We start from the raw sequence: 18,089 nt of genomic DNA, 5'->3' as shown, positions 1-18,089 counted from the left end.
ACCAACAAGTGGCAGAATTCATAGTTAAACTTAGATCGCTTGACCTGAAGGCTTCTTCCACTATACCACTGGTCCTGTCTTTTATGTGTCACCTTCCCCAGCCCATGCTTTAAAATAAAAATCTTTTTAATTTGGTACTTCAAATCCTGAAATTAAATCCATTGACCTAAAAGTAAAAAAAAAGCAAAAGTAGCATACACTTCCCATGAAACCTCAGACCCTATGGTTCACATTTGCACACTATTAATAGGAGAAAAGTTTCTTAATACATAGAGAGAATCATTGACTACCTCACCTATTTAATCTTTGGTTAAACAGTATGAAGCCAATTAATTTTTCTTTTATAATGTATTTGGGGACAACAAGTCATTAGAAAGTGGGTTGTAATTATCATTGGTCATTTACTTCCCTTTAAATCACTGAATAAATTTTGAATGAAACAGTGATTGGTCACTACTAGTGAACTGGGTCAAATATAAGTAGGTAGCTGAGGAGGGGGAAGACTTGTACTTCATTAATTTGGGGGGGTTTATTTATATGCTACAACATGCATAGATGAATCATTGTTATGATAATTTGTTGTACAAGGTGTCCCTAAAGTCTGGACACATAGGCAAAAATGCATATTTTGAAATATTTGGAGTATTAACAAACCTTAGCCCCCTTGACCTTTTTTTTCTGAGTTATGCTAAAGGAGAAGGTGTGCTCAATGCAAATCACAGATGCAACACATTTGATCGAATGCATAAAGAGTGAATGTGCTAAAATTGATGGCAATGTGGAGTTATTGCATCGAGTTCACGTGAATCTTGCAAAGCCCATCAGCCTTTGCATTACAAATGATGGAAATCATATTGAAGATGTTATTTGTTAATATTCCAATTAAACAAAATGTTGAAAATTTCATTCATTTCATTTCTTGAAAATATGCATTTTTGCCTAGGCGTCCAGACTTTAGGAACACCCTGTAGAATATATTTTTCCTCCAGGTACTTTAGTGGGAACAATGCTTACTTCCTTATTAGTCCTTTTGAAACTCCTAAGTAGAAAATACTGAAAAACTACTTATGAAAAATGATTGAATATTACTTGACATCACAAAGAAGGGCCACCCCACGAAGTATCCAGTGCTCAGGGGGTTGGACAGTTTTAAGGTCCACTGCTGCAATGTAGTTCAAATCTGTCCGGATTGGCTTCTTGTAAATTGGACATGAGTACATGCGGGAATCTCTTGAACCTTAAAAAAAAATTAAAAGAAAAAATATTTCAAATGATAAGAAATCTGTGAAATTTAAAACTCAGCTTATTAGTCAGGGTAAAGAAATATTTTATACATTCATTATAAAATGGTTTCATCAAAAAAAATAAGTGAATTCTTCTAGGGTGGAAGTGGGGGGTGGGAGGAGGCAGCTAATTTCATGTGGTAAAATAGGCATTTCAAACTTTCCTACATATCAAAGCCATTAATGCATTGTAAAACACAATTGTGTCACCATGAACTCAACTAATTGCCCCTAGTATTCAGCTCTAGATGTTACATTACATCTGTTATATCCACCAACCATTGGTGTCCCCCAGTGTTCTGTCTTATTATTTGTTGTTGTTCTCTACACAGTTTCACTTGGTGATCTCATTAGTGCCTGTGTGTTCAATAATCTTCTTTGTGAGAGTTGGAATATAGGGAAAGCTGAGCACTGTATAGTCCAACTCTCACAGAGCTAGTATGGGTGAAGATTCGATAAAGAAGAAGGAGAAAGTGTAAAGAAGTAGTCAATCATGTAGGAGGAGAACCAGGAGCGGTCAGTGTCATTATAACCTAGAAAGGAGAGAGTATCTAGAATTAGGTGATAAACAGTAGCAGATTCTGAAGCAAGGTCAGGAAGGATATAGACTGAGAAATCTCTATTAGAGTAGGCAATTAAAAGATCCCTTATAACTTTGGTGAGTGTAGTTTCAGTTGAATGAGGTCAGGAGCAGGATTATAGAGGGTTTAAAGAAGAGGAGACATCAAGTATGGATTGTTTCTAAAGGAATTTGTAGGAAGCTGAAGGAAAATAGTAGGTAGGGAGAAATTGAATACAAGAGAAGGACTATGGATTATAGTAGGGCCAATTTGTTGGAGAAGTCATAAAGAGCTAGTACTCATGATGGATATAGACAAGTTGGCCTTGGCCAACTATTTGAGGCTCTCATAGCTAAAATGGTGGAAGAAAGACTGTTGTGGGAGTCTAAAGAAGATGAGAAAGTTTGGAATGGTTTCTGAGGAGAGTTGGATAGCAAATGTGTACACTGCTGAAGTGTCCAGTTCAGATTAAAAAAATAACATAGATTTATAGTGGAATTTATTGTATGATTTCATGATTCTTCCACCTCCTTTTAGTAGCATGTGATTAGAATGAAAGGAAGTGAATGGTAGGAGTAATCCAGGGTTGAAAGTTGGTGAGGACAATGAGGTAAGGGATTAGAGAGCAGAAGATAGTGTAGAACTGAGGTGGTTCACCAAGGGTTCAAGATAGGGAAGGGAGAAGAGTGTGGCCAGTGCAGGAGTTATGATCTAGGACTGGGCCATCACTAGTCATCTTGACTTTTGTCTTGCCACTAATGATTCTGGAGGAGAAAGTGAAGCTGATGACTTTGCATGGCTCTGCCTCAGTTAAATCCAATTCACATTCAAGTCAAGACATCATCCTTGTGATATCATTGGTTCTCATCAAGAATGAAAGACAAACAACAACATGCTCTAGGAAAGAAGAGAAGCTTGAAGGATAAGGAGACTCCAGTGAGTATGAAGAATAAGAATTGCAGTCATACAACATCAGGAATTATGGAATCATAAAAAATTGTGATCAGATAAATGTCAAAGTGTAATAGTGATTTACTCCGCAGTATGGAAATTTGGCCATCTATTTATGGAAGATTAAGCACAAAAGCTTTTACGTTTCATTAAAAGGTGAAATGGAATTTAAAACATCTTTATTTTCAAGACTCTTGTTTCACAAAAACTTTCCAATAGATTTATTCAACTGGATTTTTTAAAAAAATTTGTTCCAGAACTGAAAGTATCCATGCCAAATCACAGCATGAGACAAATATTTATAAGTGGAAGAGAAACCACAGCAAGTAGAAGTGCTTAATAGATGTGCCAACAGACACTAAACTACATCATGGATGACTCACAAGTATCACCCCTGGGTAAGCAAATAATTTTGGAAGCAAAAATAAATATATTGTGTAGGTGGATAAAAGTAGTCAAATATGTTCAAATATGAAGTCTGGGGATCCAAAATGAGGGAGAGAGAGAAAAAAGGATGATATAGGAAGGTGGTCTGCCGGATTATAAATGTTTTAGTTATGAGTCACTTTGTTGAAAATTTCCTCCCATAGACTGTTCAACTTCTTATCCTAACTTAGCTTACTTATTGATACATTAATCCAGTAAACTTTTTTTTTTCCATGGACACATGGGGGTAGTATAATGACCACAATCCTGAAGACCTAAGATTATCAAAAATAGCTATTAACAATAATAATAATATATTATGCTGATAGCTAATGTGGGTATTGATCTATATAAAACTAATATTTACAAAATATTTTCCTTATAGCCCTGTAAGGTAGGGAGTAACAGCATTATTATCCCTATAGATGAGAAAACTGGTTCAAAAAGGTTGTGTCACTTGCCACTAAGGAGAGATTTCAAGGGCCAGGCCAAAGAGAGAGGTAACCAGTAGAATTAGATAGACGAAATAAGACTGAGCTATAGTGAAGAAAAGATTGAGGAGTCCATCAGCCTATATGCAGCTCAGAGCAGAAGATGGAGTCTGATGATAACAATTATAACTCCTTAAGGACTGAAGAAGCTGGAAAAGTTCCAACCGATGGGGCTCTTTTTTGCCCACGTACACCTTCAGGGGCTTGTGTTTCAGTAGATACTGTAATATACTCGCTGCTCAACCCCTGAAATTTCTCCTCAGGCTATGAATTAGCACCTCCTTTTATTTAAACTCTTTAGGATGTACACAAGTCACTCATCCAATAGGAACAGTGTGAGCACTTAATTTAAACCAAACCAACTATGATTTATTCAAGGGTCTGTCTGAGCCTCACTTTCTGAGTAATTGTGATATTTTCTCACCTAAGAAATGTATCAGAGCTTAGCATTATAACATACTTTAATTCAAGTGGGGTGATTAATTTACTCAAACATCCTCCACCCTTATGTTAAGACACAAGGACAGACAGTCTGTCCTCCATTTTATTCAAAGGATACATTTCCTCCATACTAACCCCTAGCTTAAGCAGCTTACTTGCACCCACCATGTGTCTTTCCATTTCCCAGTCATTTGGGTGCAACTTTGATAGCTTAAAAGTGGTGATGAATCCAAATCAGTGATCATAGTGCTTTTTTCAGAAAATTTGTATATAAATAATAAGCCTTTGCTCCAAGGATTAAATTACTAAATCATTAAAAGCACTGTGAAAATTTCCAAGTATCATCCAGCTTGTCCTTTCCAGAGCCATTTTAGCACGTCCTGAATATATGAACTGACATACTAATTCAATGGACTAACCACCCAACTCTATGTTATAATACGTATGGATAATGGAAAAATCATTTAGTTTTGTGTGTGTCTGTGTGTGAATGTATTCGAGAGCAATTACTAAGTAGGCACTGTAATACTCTCAGCCTTGATTCAATCAACATAATGTCATCTGCAAAGATCTGGAGGATCTCACTCATGTTTCTTTCATTTTAGTTTCATGGAAGGCATCCAACATGACAATGCAAACATCTGTGGCAAGCATTTGAGGCCAATAATCAGAAGAGTAATCACTGCATAAAGTTATCTCTACGATTGTACTTATCAGATAAAATTGCAAGATCTTAAATATGCGAGGGACAGATGAAGTGCTCCAGTACAGCCATGTAATTTAATAGAGAACTAAACAAAAGAAAGACCTCAAGTATATTGAGTATATTCCGCGTGGAGGTTTCCTCAAAAAGCAAAGACAAGAATTATACAGGACAAGAAAAGATGGATGGCATTGATGGAGGAAATGCCCATATTGATGGTATCACTAATCCACTGACATGACCATGCTTTTTTTTTCACTATGGTTTAGAAGTATACATTTCGACATTATTTTGAAATTCTATTTCAAAGGTTCCAATGAAGTTTTGTTTAATATAAATGATATCACCTCTATGAAGAAGTTTGAAATCCATTGATTTAAGTCAAATTCCTTATTTTACACATGAAACAGAAGGCCATGGAGGTTGCGACTTGCTGGTTTATATGGATAGTTAATGTGTATTTTAAAAGGCAAAACAAAACTATGAGGCTTCTATGAAAAGAACATAAACTGTGACCCTATTTCAAGGGTGGTGGATTTAAAATGAATTTTTTCCTAAATAATACTATGAAAACTATTAATAATCAGATCAGTAATTATAGAATCTTACTGGAAGTGTTCTTCAATAATTAGCAACGTTATGTTTATGTAGATAGATAGCCATACCCCATAGCTGGTATTTAAAAGAGATGTTACATTATCAATCAGACACAGAAAAATAAAGTACTTTTCAAAATAGACTGTTACTAACATCTGTTTAGAGCAAAAAAAAAAAGAGAACTATGCATTTTAAAGAAAAGGCAAAAAAAATACTCAAAGATCAGCCACTAGTTCTGCTGCTGGTTTTATTGCCTCCTCTACCTGCTGATAATGAGCATTAAACCTGACTGATACCTGGCAGGGGGAGTACAGTTCATCGACAAATTGAATAATCTTTTTTTGAATAATCAAGATTTGACTTTATTATAAAATTATTATTTTATTATTCTCACACTGGGATGTTCAATGTTAAATTTGAAGAGATTTTACAGTTTAATTATAAATCACTTGAGAAAAAATCTTCAGACATACAGTATGAAAAGGATTTTTATTCCATTTTATATCAGATACTTTTTCACATGGAAAGTGAAAGTAATGAAAATACTGATGTAAGTAAAAAAAAAAACCTATGTTTGGACAAAAGAACCTTTAGTTTTTATTTCTAAAAATGTGATGTCCTCAGTATTTCACAAAGCTGAGAGAAGCAATTAACATGAAACTATTAGCCACATGTTTATCATATTAAAAACCGTCAAACTAAGCCCCTCAAATCACAGGTCATAATACAATTTGGATCATTTGTCTTACAGAGTTATCCAGTGACTAAAGGAACTACTATCTCCATTCCTATCTTAAATTCAGAAAGGGGAGAAAATATCTGTCAGTCTTCTAATTTCTGACTTCTGGAGGCAAGACTTCTAAAATAGGGATTACCAAGAGACTAGGGAAGAGGTCAGAAGTTATGGTTAAGAGAATTCTTATCTTAGACTTTGGGGCTAAGAGTCATCATAACTCAGACTTTCAAAATTATGAGATTTAACAGTTTATCCCCAAACCATCTTCTGAGTATGATCATTCTTTTTAAAAAGATTTTTAAATTATCATTCAAAATTCCCAGTGAATTTTAGGGGCAACCTTAAAATTGCTTTTGACATGAAAAACAAAAAAAAAAAGCAAAAACTGATGTCTTTAAACAACACCTATTTTGCAACTATGATTTACTAGTGGGCAATTGAAAATAGTAGCATTATGTGTTGATTTATCAGTAAACGAAACATGAACTTGACAAGGAATATATGTAAGAAGGAAGACAGAAAAGGGAAACACATATAAAAGAGCAGAGAAGAAGCATGGTACCATGGAATGAGTACCTGCTCTGGAGTTAGGTGACTTGGATTCAAATCTCATATCTGATGCTTTGATACTACCTTGATCATAGTGGGCAAGTCAATAAACACTAGTCTTCAGTTTCTGCACAAAGTGAGATCAAATGTATGGTCTGTGGTCTATGATTTATCAAGGCAATAAGGATGATGACATAAGGAAAGGTATCATAGAACAAAGTCCCTATCTAAAATGAGTGGGGGTGGGGAATCACTGAATTTTTACAAGATTTAAGAAGTTAGTATAAAATGAAGGAACTGTATATAGCAGGAGTGAGAGAGTGTGTGTGTGTGTGTGTGTGTGTGTGTGTGTGTGTGTGTGTGTGTTTAGGCTGATAAAGGAATAGTATCTGAAATAAGCAAAATGATGTCATCTCACAAAATAATATAATTTAATAAAGTATTACAGAGAGAAGTTCAAATTTGACAAGTGTAACTTTGAATATAAATTCAAGGGTATTATATTTCCCCATAAAAAATATAAAGGGATAGTGATGGGATAAAAAACAAAATGCAACAATATGTTACTAAGTCTATGCTATTTATTTCCTCTGTGTGGCATTGGTCAAGTCATTGAAACTTTATGGCCCTCAGTTTCTCAACTCTTAAATGAGAAGGGTGGATTGGATGTAAGAGTTGTTAGTAAGAGTTGTTTTGGCTCTATTTTTATGATACTATGATTCTACATAAGATTTAAAGTTAAAATTAGCATTGAAGGAATGCATATATTAAACATTTGTATACCTGTGGCATAACACTTAAATTAGGAAACAATACTGAGCTGTAAAGAAGAATTATGAAGTCAATTATTATCGGTGAGAGATCTCAACAGTGCATTAGTGCATTAGAGAATTTTTTTAAAGTAGATGAGAAAGAAATCACTAATATTAATAGGATGATGAAACAATTGGATTTGAGAAAAATATGGAATATGTGTCTTCAAAAGTATATAGAATATGCATACACAAAAAAGATCATTCGTAGTACACAAAAAATAGGATAGATAAATCCAAAAAGAAATTATCAAGAAAATACATATTGACTGCAAAATGTAGGTACAAGAAAAAAGTGACCAAAAGATTGCAAGGGTATAAAACTAGAAATTGATTCTAAATAATTTTATAACAAAGGAAAAATATGAAAAAAATCAATCACAAATTATACTGAAGACAACAACAATATAAAATCGACACATCAAAATTCATGAGATACAACCAAAGCAGTACTAAGGGAAATTTTATAACCTAGATGCTTGTGTTAGCAGGAGCCTAAAAAATAAAAAATTAATAGCTTACAGTTAAATTAACTGGACAAATCAATTTATGAAAGTATAAAACTAAGTAAAAAGTATGTAATAAATAAAACAAAATTTTTAATACATGAAAAAAATAAAAATCAGTTTAAAAAGCAATCATATTTTAAAGCATGAGAAAGGTTTATCAAAAGAAGAACAGAAAACTATTAAAAACAGAAAAGAGACTACCATGAATACAGAAAAATAAACCATAAGCTATTTCAATAAAACCAAGAATGTAAAAGAAATAGATAAATATTTACAAAAACTATAAAATACAAAAATATGAAAAAAAGAAATCAGAGAAGTCTCAGAAGTAGAGGAAGGCAGGGGATAAAGGGAGAATGCAAGAAAGAGAAGGAAAAGAATGAGAGAGAAAGAGACCCAAAGAAACAAAAGCAGAAGCAGAGATCAAACATTAATAAGTTACCAAGTCCCCATAGGATCATGTGAACATTATCAGGTATTTGAAGAATAAATATCACTATCCTATAATCTATTTAGTTGATATTTATAAAGCATTTTAAGGTGTATAAAGCACTTCACCTGATTATTTCAATTAATTCTCACCAATCTTATAAGAAAATCACTATAGATATTATTATCTCTGTTTTATAGATGGGGAAACTAAGGATCCCGGAGGCTAAGTAATTTTCCCCTGGTCAAACAACTAGCAAAGATAGAATTTAAACCTATAACTATATTAATTCTAAATCTATGGTTCTTTACTCTTGTCCATGATAGAACTGTGATACACACACACACATGTATGCATATACATATGTGTATATGTATATGTGTGTGTGTGTGTGTGTGTGTGTGTGTGTGTGTATCATCAAGGCAACTCTTTACATGAGGCAAATATGATTCTGATTGCCAGTCAAGTCAAGGACAAAGCACAGAAGATGAACTATAGGTTAATTCTATTAAGAAACATTGATGCAAAATATTAAAATACCAGCAAACAAAATACACCAAAACATAAAAATCATTCTCAAATTAATTTATTTTAGGATTGTAAGGATGGTAAGATAGTAGGAAAAGTATTAAAATAATAATATCAATAAGAAAAAAAGATAAAAGATGCAGGAAAAAACCTGTGATGAACTATAGCACTGATTTATATAGCAGCTAGGTGGCACAATGGAAAATGGGCCCAGAGTCAGGAAGACTCATCTCCCTGAATCCAAATCTGACCTCAGAAATTTACTAATTGTATGACCCTGGACAAGTCACTTAACCCTGTTTGCCTCCATTTCCTCATCTATAAAATGAGCTAAAGAAGGAAATGGCAAACTACTACAGTATACTTGCCAAGAAAATCCCAGATGGGGTCATGAAGACTTGGACAAGACTGAAAGGACTAAACAACAACAAAAAATAATAAAAGCCCTAGTTTATGTTAAACAGTAAAAAGAAGAGGAATAGAAATAATTTTTCTTTCCTTAAGATAGATAGAAAATGATTCAAAATACTAAGAGTTAAATATGTAAAAGGGAAACATTAGAGGCTATCTGATTAAGATAGGGGAAAATCAGGATTATCCTCATCAGAGCTAATCTCATCATTACTATTCAACCTGAGTATTAAAATATCAACACTATTAAAAATTCAAGAAATTAAAGAATAAAAATTAATTGATACAAGTTACTTCAGCACTCAGGTAATGACATATAATAAACTCATAAAAATCATCAGCATTTTACTTGTCTCTGACAAAAATAATTTCATTGGCAGAAAAAGAAGTACCATTTCTATAAATAAAATATGTATCAGATATTTGGATAATAACCTACCATGTTATACATAAGACTTACATAAAAACTATAAAATAATTTAATAGAGAAAAATAATAATAATTGTAATATTATTCAAATTATGTGGCAAGTTTGAAGTGATGTAATAAGGATGACAAATTACCCAAATTAATTCACAAATTTTAAAGCAATACCAGTGAGCTACTTTGTAGAATTAAATTAAATTAAATTTACATAAAAGAACAGATGGACAAGACTACCAAGAGAAATTGCAGAGGAAAAAATATATATATGAGGAGCATGATTTTCAATGCCAGACCAAAAATTACACTGTAAAGTAATAATTACCCAAATTATTTGGTAGTGGATTTTTTTAATGAACAAACAGATTAACGGAATGGAAAAGTTAATCCCAAATTAGAAACTGACATAATAGACTAGAGTTTAATAAATCACCAGTGAAATAATGCAGTTGAAGGAATTGATAATTAAATTAAAGCTGATGGGAAGAAAAGGAAGTATGGTGAAAATGAAACTAGGTTCATTTCTCATAAAATATACTACAATAATTTCTAAAAGATTAATGGCTATTTGAAGGTTTTTAATCATAAAAATTGAGCAAAATTAAATGACAGAGCTATCATACAGAAATAAAGAAAATTCTTGGTATTCAATCAATACAATTAAATATAGGAAAATATATGTGGATTAGGTTATATAAAAGATGTTTGCACAAAAAAACAACAAATTAAAATATAAATAACATTATTTGGATAGATATTTATGCTTAAACTCTGATTAAGAATGGGGGGGAAATAAGAGTAACCTCATCAAGGCTAACATAATAATTACTATTCAACATAATTTTAGAAAGACCAACACTGTAAAAATGTCCAGGAATAAAGAGATTTAAAATCTATCATTATTTGGCACAAATTTTAAAAGGAAAAAATTATTCCAAGATAATTAGAGAAAATATTGTAATAATCACTTCTCCAAAGAGAAAAACAGATTTTCAATAACCACCTGAAAAATTGTATAAATTCTCACAAGATAAAAATATACAAATTAAAGCAAATTTGAAATAATGCCTTACATCCATTAAAATTGGCAAATGTTCAAAAATCATAAAAGTCAATGCTGACACAACCGTAGATATAAAGATACATGCTTACAGTGCTAGTGGCATTGGTTTTTTATCCCCTTTCCTAATGTTCCCTTAATTAGGACTATGCCAAAAGGAAAAAGTCCTATCTACACACAAATATTCATGGCAATGTTGTTTGTCATAGTTTAAAAAAAAACTATAAGCACTCCAGAGTGTCCAACAATTGGAAAATGCTTAAACATATTCATAGCAATATTATTTGTCACAGTTTAAAAAAAACTAGAAGACCTCCGATATGTCCAATAATTGGAGAATGGTTTAAAAAAATAAACCTGTAGCCAACAGGCATAACATATGCCTATGTACTATAATAAATTGCAAATTTTATTAGACTACAGAAAAATGTGCAAATATGAAGCTATATTGAATGAAAAAGCAGAAGCACATCAATAGTATTTGTACTAACTACAACTCTTTTGATGATGATAATATACTACTTGCTTCAAAATCCTTAAATAAATTATAGGTACTGTATATGTAATAAATTTATATGTAATAAATTATATAGGTACTGTAACTTTATCATTGATACAATAAAACACTGAGTGATTAGAAGATAAACTGTTATTCTAGACAGATTATAATAGATGAAGAGAGACAATGAAATTACAGATGAAAAAGGAATGAGAGAACTTCTACCTGAAATAACTGAGTTAAACCCTTATCTTGTGAAGAAAAATGAAGAAAATTCTTGAAAAAAAAAAAAAACTTAATTTGTATCCTGAGAGAACTGAATGGTGGGAATGTGTTTCCAGAATTGAAAAGTGAAGAATAAAAACAAATAGCTTTGTTTAGAGACAGCACTTGCTTTTCTCTTTCCCACAGCTAATATATTGTAAACAACTTTGTTATTTTTGTTATTGCTGTTAAAGTGCTAATATAGCCAGTAAAAATGTTTACTGAAGTCTAGGAAATTGGTCTGCTTTATATAAAGAGAGATATGTAAAAGCTTATGGGAAAAGAAATTTCCTCATTAATGAAATAAATATTTAATAATCTAACATGGGGGCTCAAATATAATTAATTAATAAAGATAACATTGCAATTTTTATAATTAAAGATTTAGTAACTAAAATATCATAGTATAGCCCTTGATTTCCTTAAACCCAAGGTGAGAATGACCAAGAAGGTAAAACGAGGGGTAATAGTTACACTTAGACAATATTTGAGCATCATCAACCTTCAAAAACATGCCATAATAGTAGTAGCTATAAGATATAGAATACACACACACACACACACACACACACACACACACACACACATATCAGATTGGCTGATATGACAGAAAACGAAAATAACAAATGTTGGAAGGTATGGGTGAAAATTGGGACAGTAATGCACTGTTGGTGGAGGTGTGAACTGCTCCAACAATTCTGGAGAGCAATTTTGAACTATGGCCAAAGGGCAACCAAACTGTGCATGTCCTTTGATCCAGCAAAATCACTACTAGGTCAAAATCCAAAAAATATTTAAAAAAGGCAAAGGAATTATTTGTACAAAAAATATTTATAGCAACTTTCTTAGTGGGGGCAAAGAATTGGAAATTGAAGCGATACCCATCATTTATGGAATGGTGTAACAAGTTGTGGTGCATAAAAGTAATGGAATACTACTGTGCTATAAAAAATGATGAGCAAGGGCCTGCAGCAGCAACAAATCCTGGGGCTATCTTCCCACAAATCTGATGTTTGAAAGTCATCTATTTAAACTTCTGGGACCCAAGATGGCAGAGTAAATAGTAAGTCACTCTTACCTTCTCTTGTTGACCTTGAAAAGCCCAGAGAATATAGCCCCAGGAAAAATCCTGGAATAGTGGAGCCAGCAGAGAGACAACAATCTTTTGACTCAGGAGGCTAGGGGGATTAATGGGAAAGGTCCCTCTTGCTTTGTCAGGAGGCATCCCAGCAAACCAGCAGTAAGCCCAACCTCAGCGGATCAGTGGGAGATCCTGAGCCCCAGGATGCTAGTGCTGGCAAGCACCAACACCAGGACCCCAGGTGTGTCTTTCCACAGCCAGGGGAATCAGCAGACACCAGCAAGGATGGAAGTCTAACAACAGCTGAGCCTACTCATCCTCTAGTGAAGCCATAGTGGAGGAGGAGACCTACAGTGGCCAGGCCGCCCCACTCCACACCTCACAACACAACCTTTGGTGTAATCCCAGGAAACACAGAAAGACCTCACCTGGCCTTCACACACACCAACCAACTCCAGCTCAGCAACAGGTAAGCTACAACATTATATAGCTTATAGCCACCAGAACCAGAAGCCACAGCCCACAAATCCAGTAACTAGGTCCCTAGCCCCCAGCAAAAGAAGTGTGGGACAGAACAGCCTACACCCCAGAAGCAGAGATCCACTATAAAAGCCAGGAAAAAAAATAGTCACAATGAGGAAAAAGCACCTTATAAAAGCAAAGACCATAGAGTCTTACTATGGGGACAGGGAAGATCAAAATACAACTTTAGAAGAGGACTGCATTGACACTATACCCACATCTGAAACCTCAAAAAGGAATATGAACTGGACTCAAGCCCAAAAAACATTCTTGGAAGAACTCAAAAAGAACTTCAAAAGGCAAATTAGAGGGGTAGAAGAAAAATTGATTCATTCTTTTAAAAGTCCAATCGACAAAATGGGAAAAAAATTCCCTGAAAATAACAAGTCCTTAAAAAGCAAAATTGATGAAAGGGATAAGAAGATACGAAACCTAAGTGGAGAAAACAACTCCTTAAAAAGTAAAATTGACCAAATGGAAAAGGAGGTACAAAAGCTAACTAAAGAAAACCACTCATTAAAAATTAGAATTGGGCAAGTAGAAGATAATGACTCTATGAGGCAACAAGAATCAGTCAAACAAAATCAAAAGACTGAAAAAATAGAAGAAAACCTAAAATATGTCATTGGGAAAACAGCTGACCTGGAAAATAGATTCAGGAGAAATAACTTAAGAATTATTGTTCCAGTGAAAAACATGATGAAAAAAAAGAGCCTGGACAGTATCTTCCAAGAAATCATCAGGGAAAATTGCTCTAAGGTTCTAGCACCAGAGGGTAAAATAGTCATGGAAAGAATCCACTGATCACCTCTTGAAAATAAAATAGAAATAGAAAATAGAATAGAAAAGAGAGAACATCAAGGAATTATCAGGTCAAGGAAAAAATACTGGAAACAGCCAGAAAGAAATATTCCAAATATTGTAGAACTATAGTCAGGATCACACAGGACCATTAAAGGATCAGAGGGTTTGGAATATAATATTCTGTAATGCAAAGGAGCTTGGACTACAACCAAGGATCAACTACCCAGCAAAATTGAGCATAATCTTTCAGGCAAGGAAATGGATGTTCGATGAAATAAGGGACTTCCAGACCTTCCTGATAAAAAGGCTAGGGCTTAGGCCAGAAGCTGGATTCTTTGGGTTTATCAAAGAGTAGACTGCTATAGTTGTTGACTACTGCGTCTTGTGTACATAACCTATTCCATTGATCCACCACTCTGTTTCTTAGCCAGTAACAAGTAGTTTTGATGACTGCTGCTTTATAGTATAGTTTAACATCTGGTATGGCTAGGCCACCTTCCCTAGCATTTCTTTTCGTTAGTTCCCTAGATATTCTGGAACTCTTGTTCTTCCAGATGAATTTTGTTATTATTTTATCCAGCTCTGTAAAATAATTTTTGGTAGTTCGATTGGTATGGCGCTGAATAAGTAAATTAATTTAGGTAAAATTGTCATTTTTATTATATATTAGCTTGGCCTAACCATGGGCAACTGATGTTTTTCCATTTATTTAGATCTTACTTTATTTGTGTGAAAATTATTTCACAATTATGTGCATATAGGCTCTGGGTTTGTCCTGGCAGATAGACTCCCAAATATTTTATAGTGTCTACAGTAACTTTAAATGGAATTTCTCTTTCTATCTCTTGCTGTTGGGCATTGTTAGTAATGTATAGGAATGCTGAGGATTTATGTGGGCTTATTTTATATCCTGCAACTTTGCTAAAGTTGTTTATTATTTTGAGTAGTTTTTTACTTGGTTCTCTAGGATTGTCTAAGAAAATCATCATATCATCTGCAAAAAGTGATAATTTAGTTTCTTCTTTGCCTATTCTTATTGCTTCAATTTCTTTTTCTTCTCTTATTGCTACAGCTAACATTTCTAATACCAAATTGAACAACAGGGGTGATAATGGACATCCTTGTTTCACCCCTGATCTAATCAAAAGAGATAAGGAAGGAAACTATATCCTTCTAAAAGGCATCATAGACAATGAAGTACTATCATTACTAAACAAATATGCACCAAGTGGTATAGCATCCAAATTCTTAGAGGAGAAGTTAAGGGAGTTACAGGAAGAAATAGACAACAAAACTATTCCCTAAATGATAAGTAGCATCTAACTAAAACCATCAGCATGCATTGTATATAATGGGGATAAGCTAGATGCATTTCCAATAAGATCAAGGGTGAAACAAGGATGTCGGTTATCACTACCGTTATTCAATATGGCACTAGAAATGTTAGCTTTAGCAATAAGAGAAGAAAAAGAAATTGAAGGAATTAGAATAGGCAAAGAAGAAACTAAGCTATCACTCTTTACAGATGATATGAGATATACTTAGAAAATCCTAGAGAATCAAGTAAAAAAAATACTTGAAATAATAAACAATTTTAACAAAGTTGCACCCACAAATAAACCCACATGAATCATTGGAATTTCTATATGTTACTAACAAAGACCAATAGCAAGAGATAGAAAGAGTGATTCCATTTAAAATTAACATAGACATCATAAAATATTTGGGAGTCTACAGGCCAAAACAAACCCAGGACCTATATGAACACAATTACAAAACATTTTTCATACAAATAAAGTCAGATCTAAATAATTGGAATAACATCAGTTACTCATGGGTAAGTCAAGCTAATATAATAAAAATGATAATTCTACCTAAATTAATTTGTTCATTCAGTGCCATACCAATTAAACTACCAAAAATATTATTTTACAGAGCTGGATAAAGTAATATCAAAATTTGTCTGGAAGAACAAAAGGTCGAGAATATCAAGTGAATTAATGAAGAGAAATGCTAGGGAAGGTAGCCTAGCCATACCAGATCTTAAATTGTATTATTAAGCACCAATCATCAAAATTACTTGGTATTGGCTAAGAAATAGAGGGGTAGATAAGTGGAATAAATAGGTTAGGTACACAAGACACAGTAGTCAAAAATTATAGCAATCTACTCTCTGATAAACCCAAAGAGCCCAGGTTCTGGGATAGGAACTCACTATTTGACAAAAACTGCTGGGAAAACTGGAAAACAGTATGGCAGAAACTGGGCATAGACCAACGTCTGATACCGTATATCAAAATAAAGTCCAAATGGGTACACAATTTAGGTATAAAGGCTGACATTGTAAACAAATTAAGGGAGCAAAAAATAGTTTATCTGTCAAATTTATGGAGAATGGAGGACTTTATGACCAAACAAGAGATAGAGAACATCATGAAATGCAAAATGGATAATTTTGATTACATTAAATTGAAAAGGTTTTGCACAAACCAAGCCAATGCAACCTAGATGTCACTGCAACCTAGATTAGGAGGGAAGCAGAAAATTGGGAAAGAATTTTTACAACTAATGTCTCTGATAAAGACTTTATTTCTAAAATATATAGAGAACTGAGTCAAATTTAGTTACAAGAATACAAGTCATTCCCCAACTGATAAATAGTCAAAATATACGAATAGGTAGTTTTCAAAGGAAGAAATTAAAGCCATCTATAGTCATATGAAAAAATGCTCTAAATCACTATTGATTACAGAGATGAAAATCAAACCAACTCTGAGGTACCATATCTCACCTATCAGACTGGCTAACATGACAAAATATGAAAACGATAAATGTTGGAGAAGATAAGTTGGAAATAGTAACAGAGCATGTACTATTAATCAAGATAACTAAAAATAAACCCAAATTGGAGATAACTCACATTATAAAAAATAGAATCAATTTTTTTCCTTCTTATTTCTGCACAAATTGGGTTTGCTCTATGTCAGAAACTTAGTTATTAACACTTACTTTTTTGCTTCTTTAAATTTCCTTACTTTACACAATTATTTATAATGGGTACTAATAATTGAATATTTTGTGTTATCACCAAGAAAGACTGACAATTGACTGTGTCATACATTATAGCATGCATTCAGTGACTAATTTCAGAGCAATAAGAAGCAAACTGTTCAGTGACATGAGCTATTTATCTAGTAATAATAGTATGGAGGTGACCCTGTATTGTTGAAGGCTATTCCAAAACAGTGGAAATTCTGGCAATTTCTGCTCTCCTGTAAGGCCTTCAAGTAGGATTCCAGTAACATGCAGACTGTGTTCTGAGGACTCTTCTAGAAGAATATGACCTGTAGGCTGACCACATGGTGATGAAGTCTCTGGCTACGGCAATCTATAAAAAAATACAAAATGGCCCTGACTTCTATGTAGCTCCCTTCCAGATGACAAAAGAGTAGAAAAAAAGAGGACAAAGGGTGGTAAAGATGACACAGATTTTAGGCTGTTTACAAACTCTAACTTCACTTGTTATATTCTAACAATCAAAAAATGTCTAGTGATGTTTAAATGGTCATACTACTACCAAAACTGAATCACATCAACCTTGAAATTTTCGCTATAAATGAAACCAGAAGTTAGAAGGTAGTTGCATATTAATGGAAGGAAGATTCTCAGAATCCTTGGAGAAACAAGAAAAGGAGTTCTGGTTTTGTCATGAAATTTATGGAAATAACAACCACGGAAAAACCCCAAGAGACATTTGATCATCTTTTATTATAGTATCCACAAAATATATCTGAAAAAAGACTGCCCTCAAAATGACCACAACTTGGGCACAAATTCTCTGTCACAGAAGTTGAAAAGATAGAAAAAATTCAAGAATATAAACACTGACTTTCATATGAAGGTGGAAATAAGAGAGGAAGACAAAAACATTTTAGAAAGCATTGTTCAGGAATAGAGAATGAATGGTTCATCTATATCACCTCAGAAAATGGAGAGAAGTGAAGGAGGA

At 33.4% G+C, this 18,089-nt stretch overlaps 1 protein-coding gene across 1 annotated transcript in view; it reads right to left on the bottom strand.

The window, feature by feature from the left end:
• Positions 1-1,085: 1,085 nt before the first annotated feature.
• The window catches only part of DNAH5 (dynein axonemal heavy chain 5), a 314,391-nt gene continuing 297,387 nt past the window's right edge, over positions 1,086-18,089 (bottom strand). The window contains exon 80 of the mRNA XM_036745231.1: positions 1,086-1,237. Within this exon, the coding sequence (XP_036601126.1) occupies positions 1,086-1,237 (152 nt within the window). The remainder of the gene's footprint in view (positions 1,238-18,089) is intronic.

The sequence above is a fragment of the Trichosurus vulpecula genome, chromosome 1 (assembly GCF_011100635.1).
Source record: "Trichosurus vulpecula isolate mTriVul1 chromosome 1, mTriVul1.pri, whole genome shotgun sequence".
In the NCBI taxonomy this organism is placed as follows: domain Eukaryota; kingdom Metazoa; phylum Chordata; class Mammalia; order Diprotodontia; family Phalangeridae; genus Trichosurus; species Trichosurus vulpecula.
Note: the sequence above shows the minus strand (reverse complement) of the source record. Positions and strands in the feature narration are given on the sequence as shown.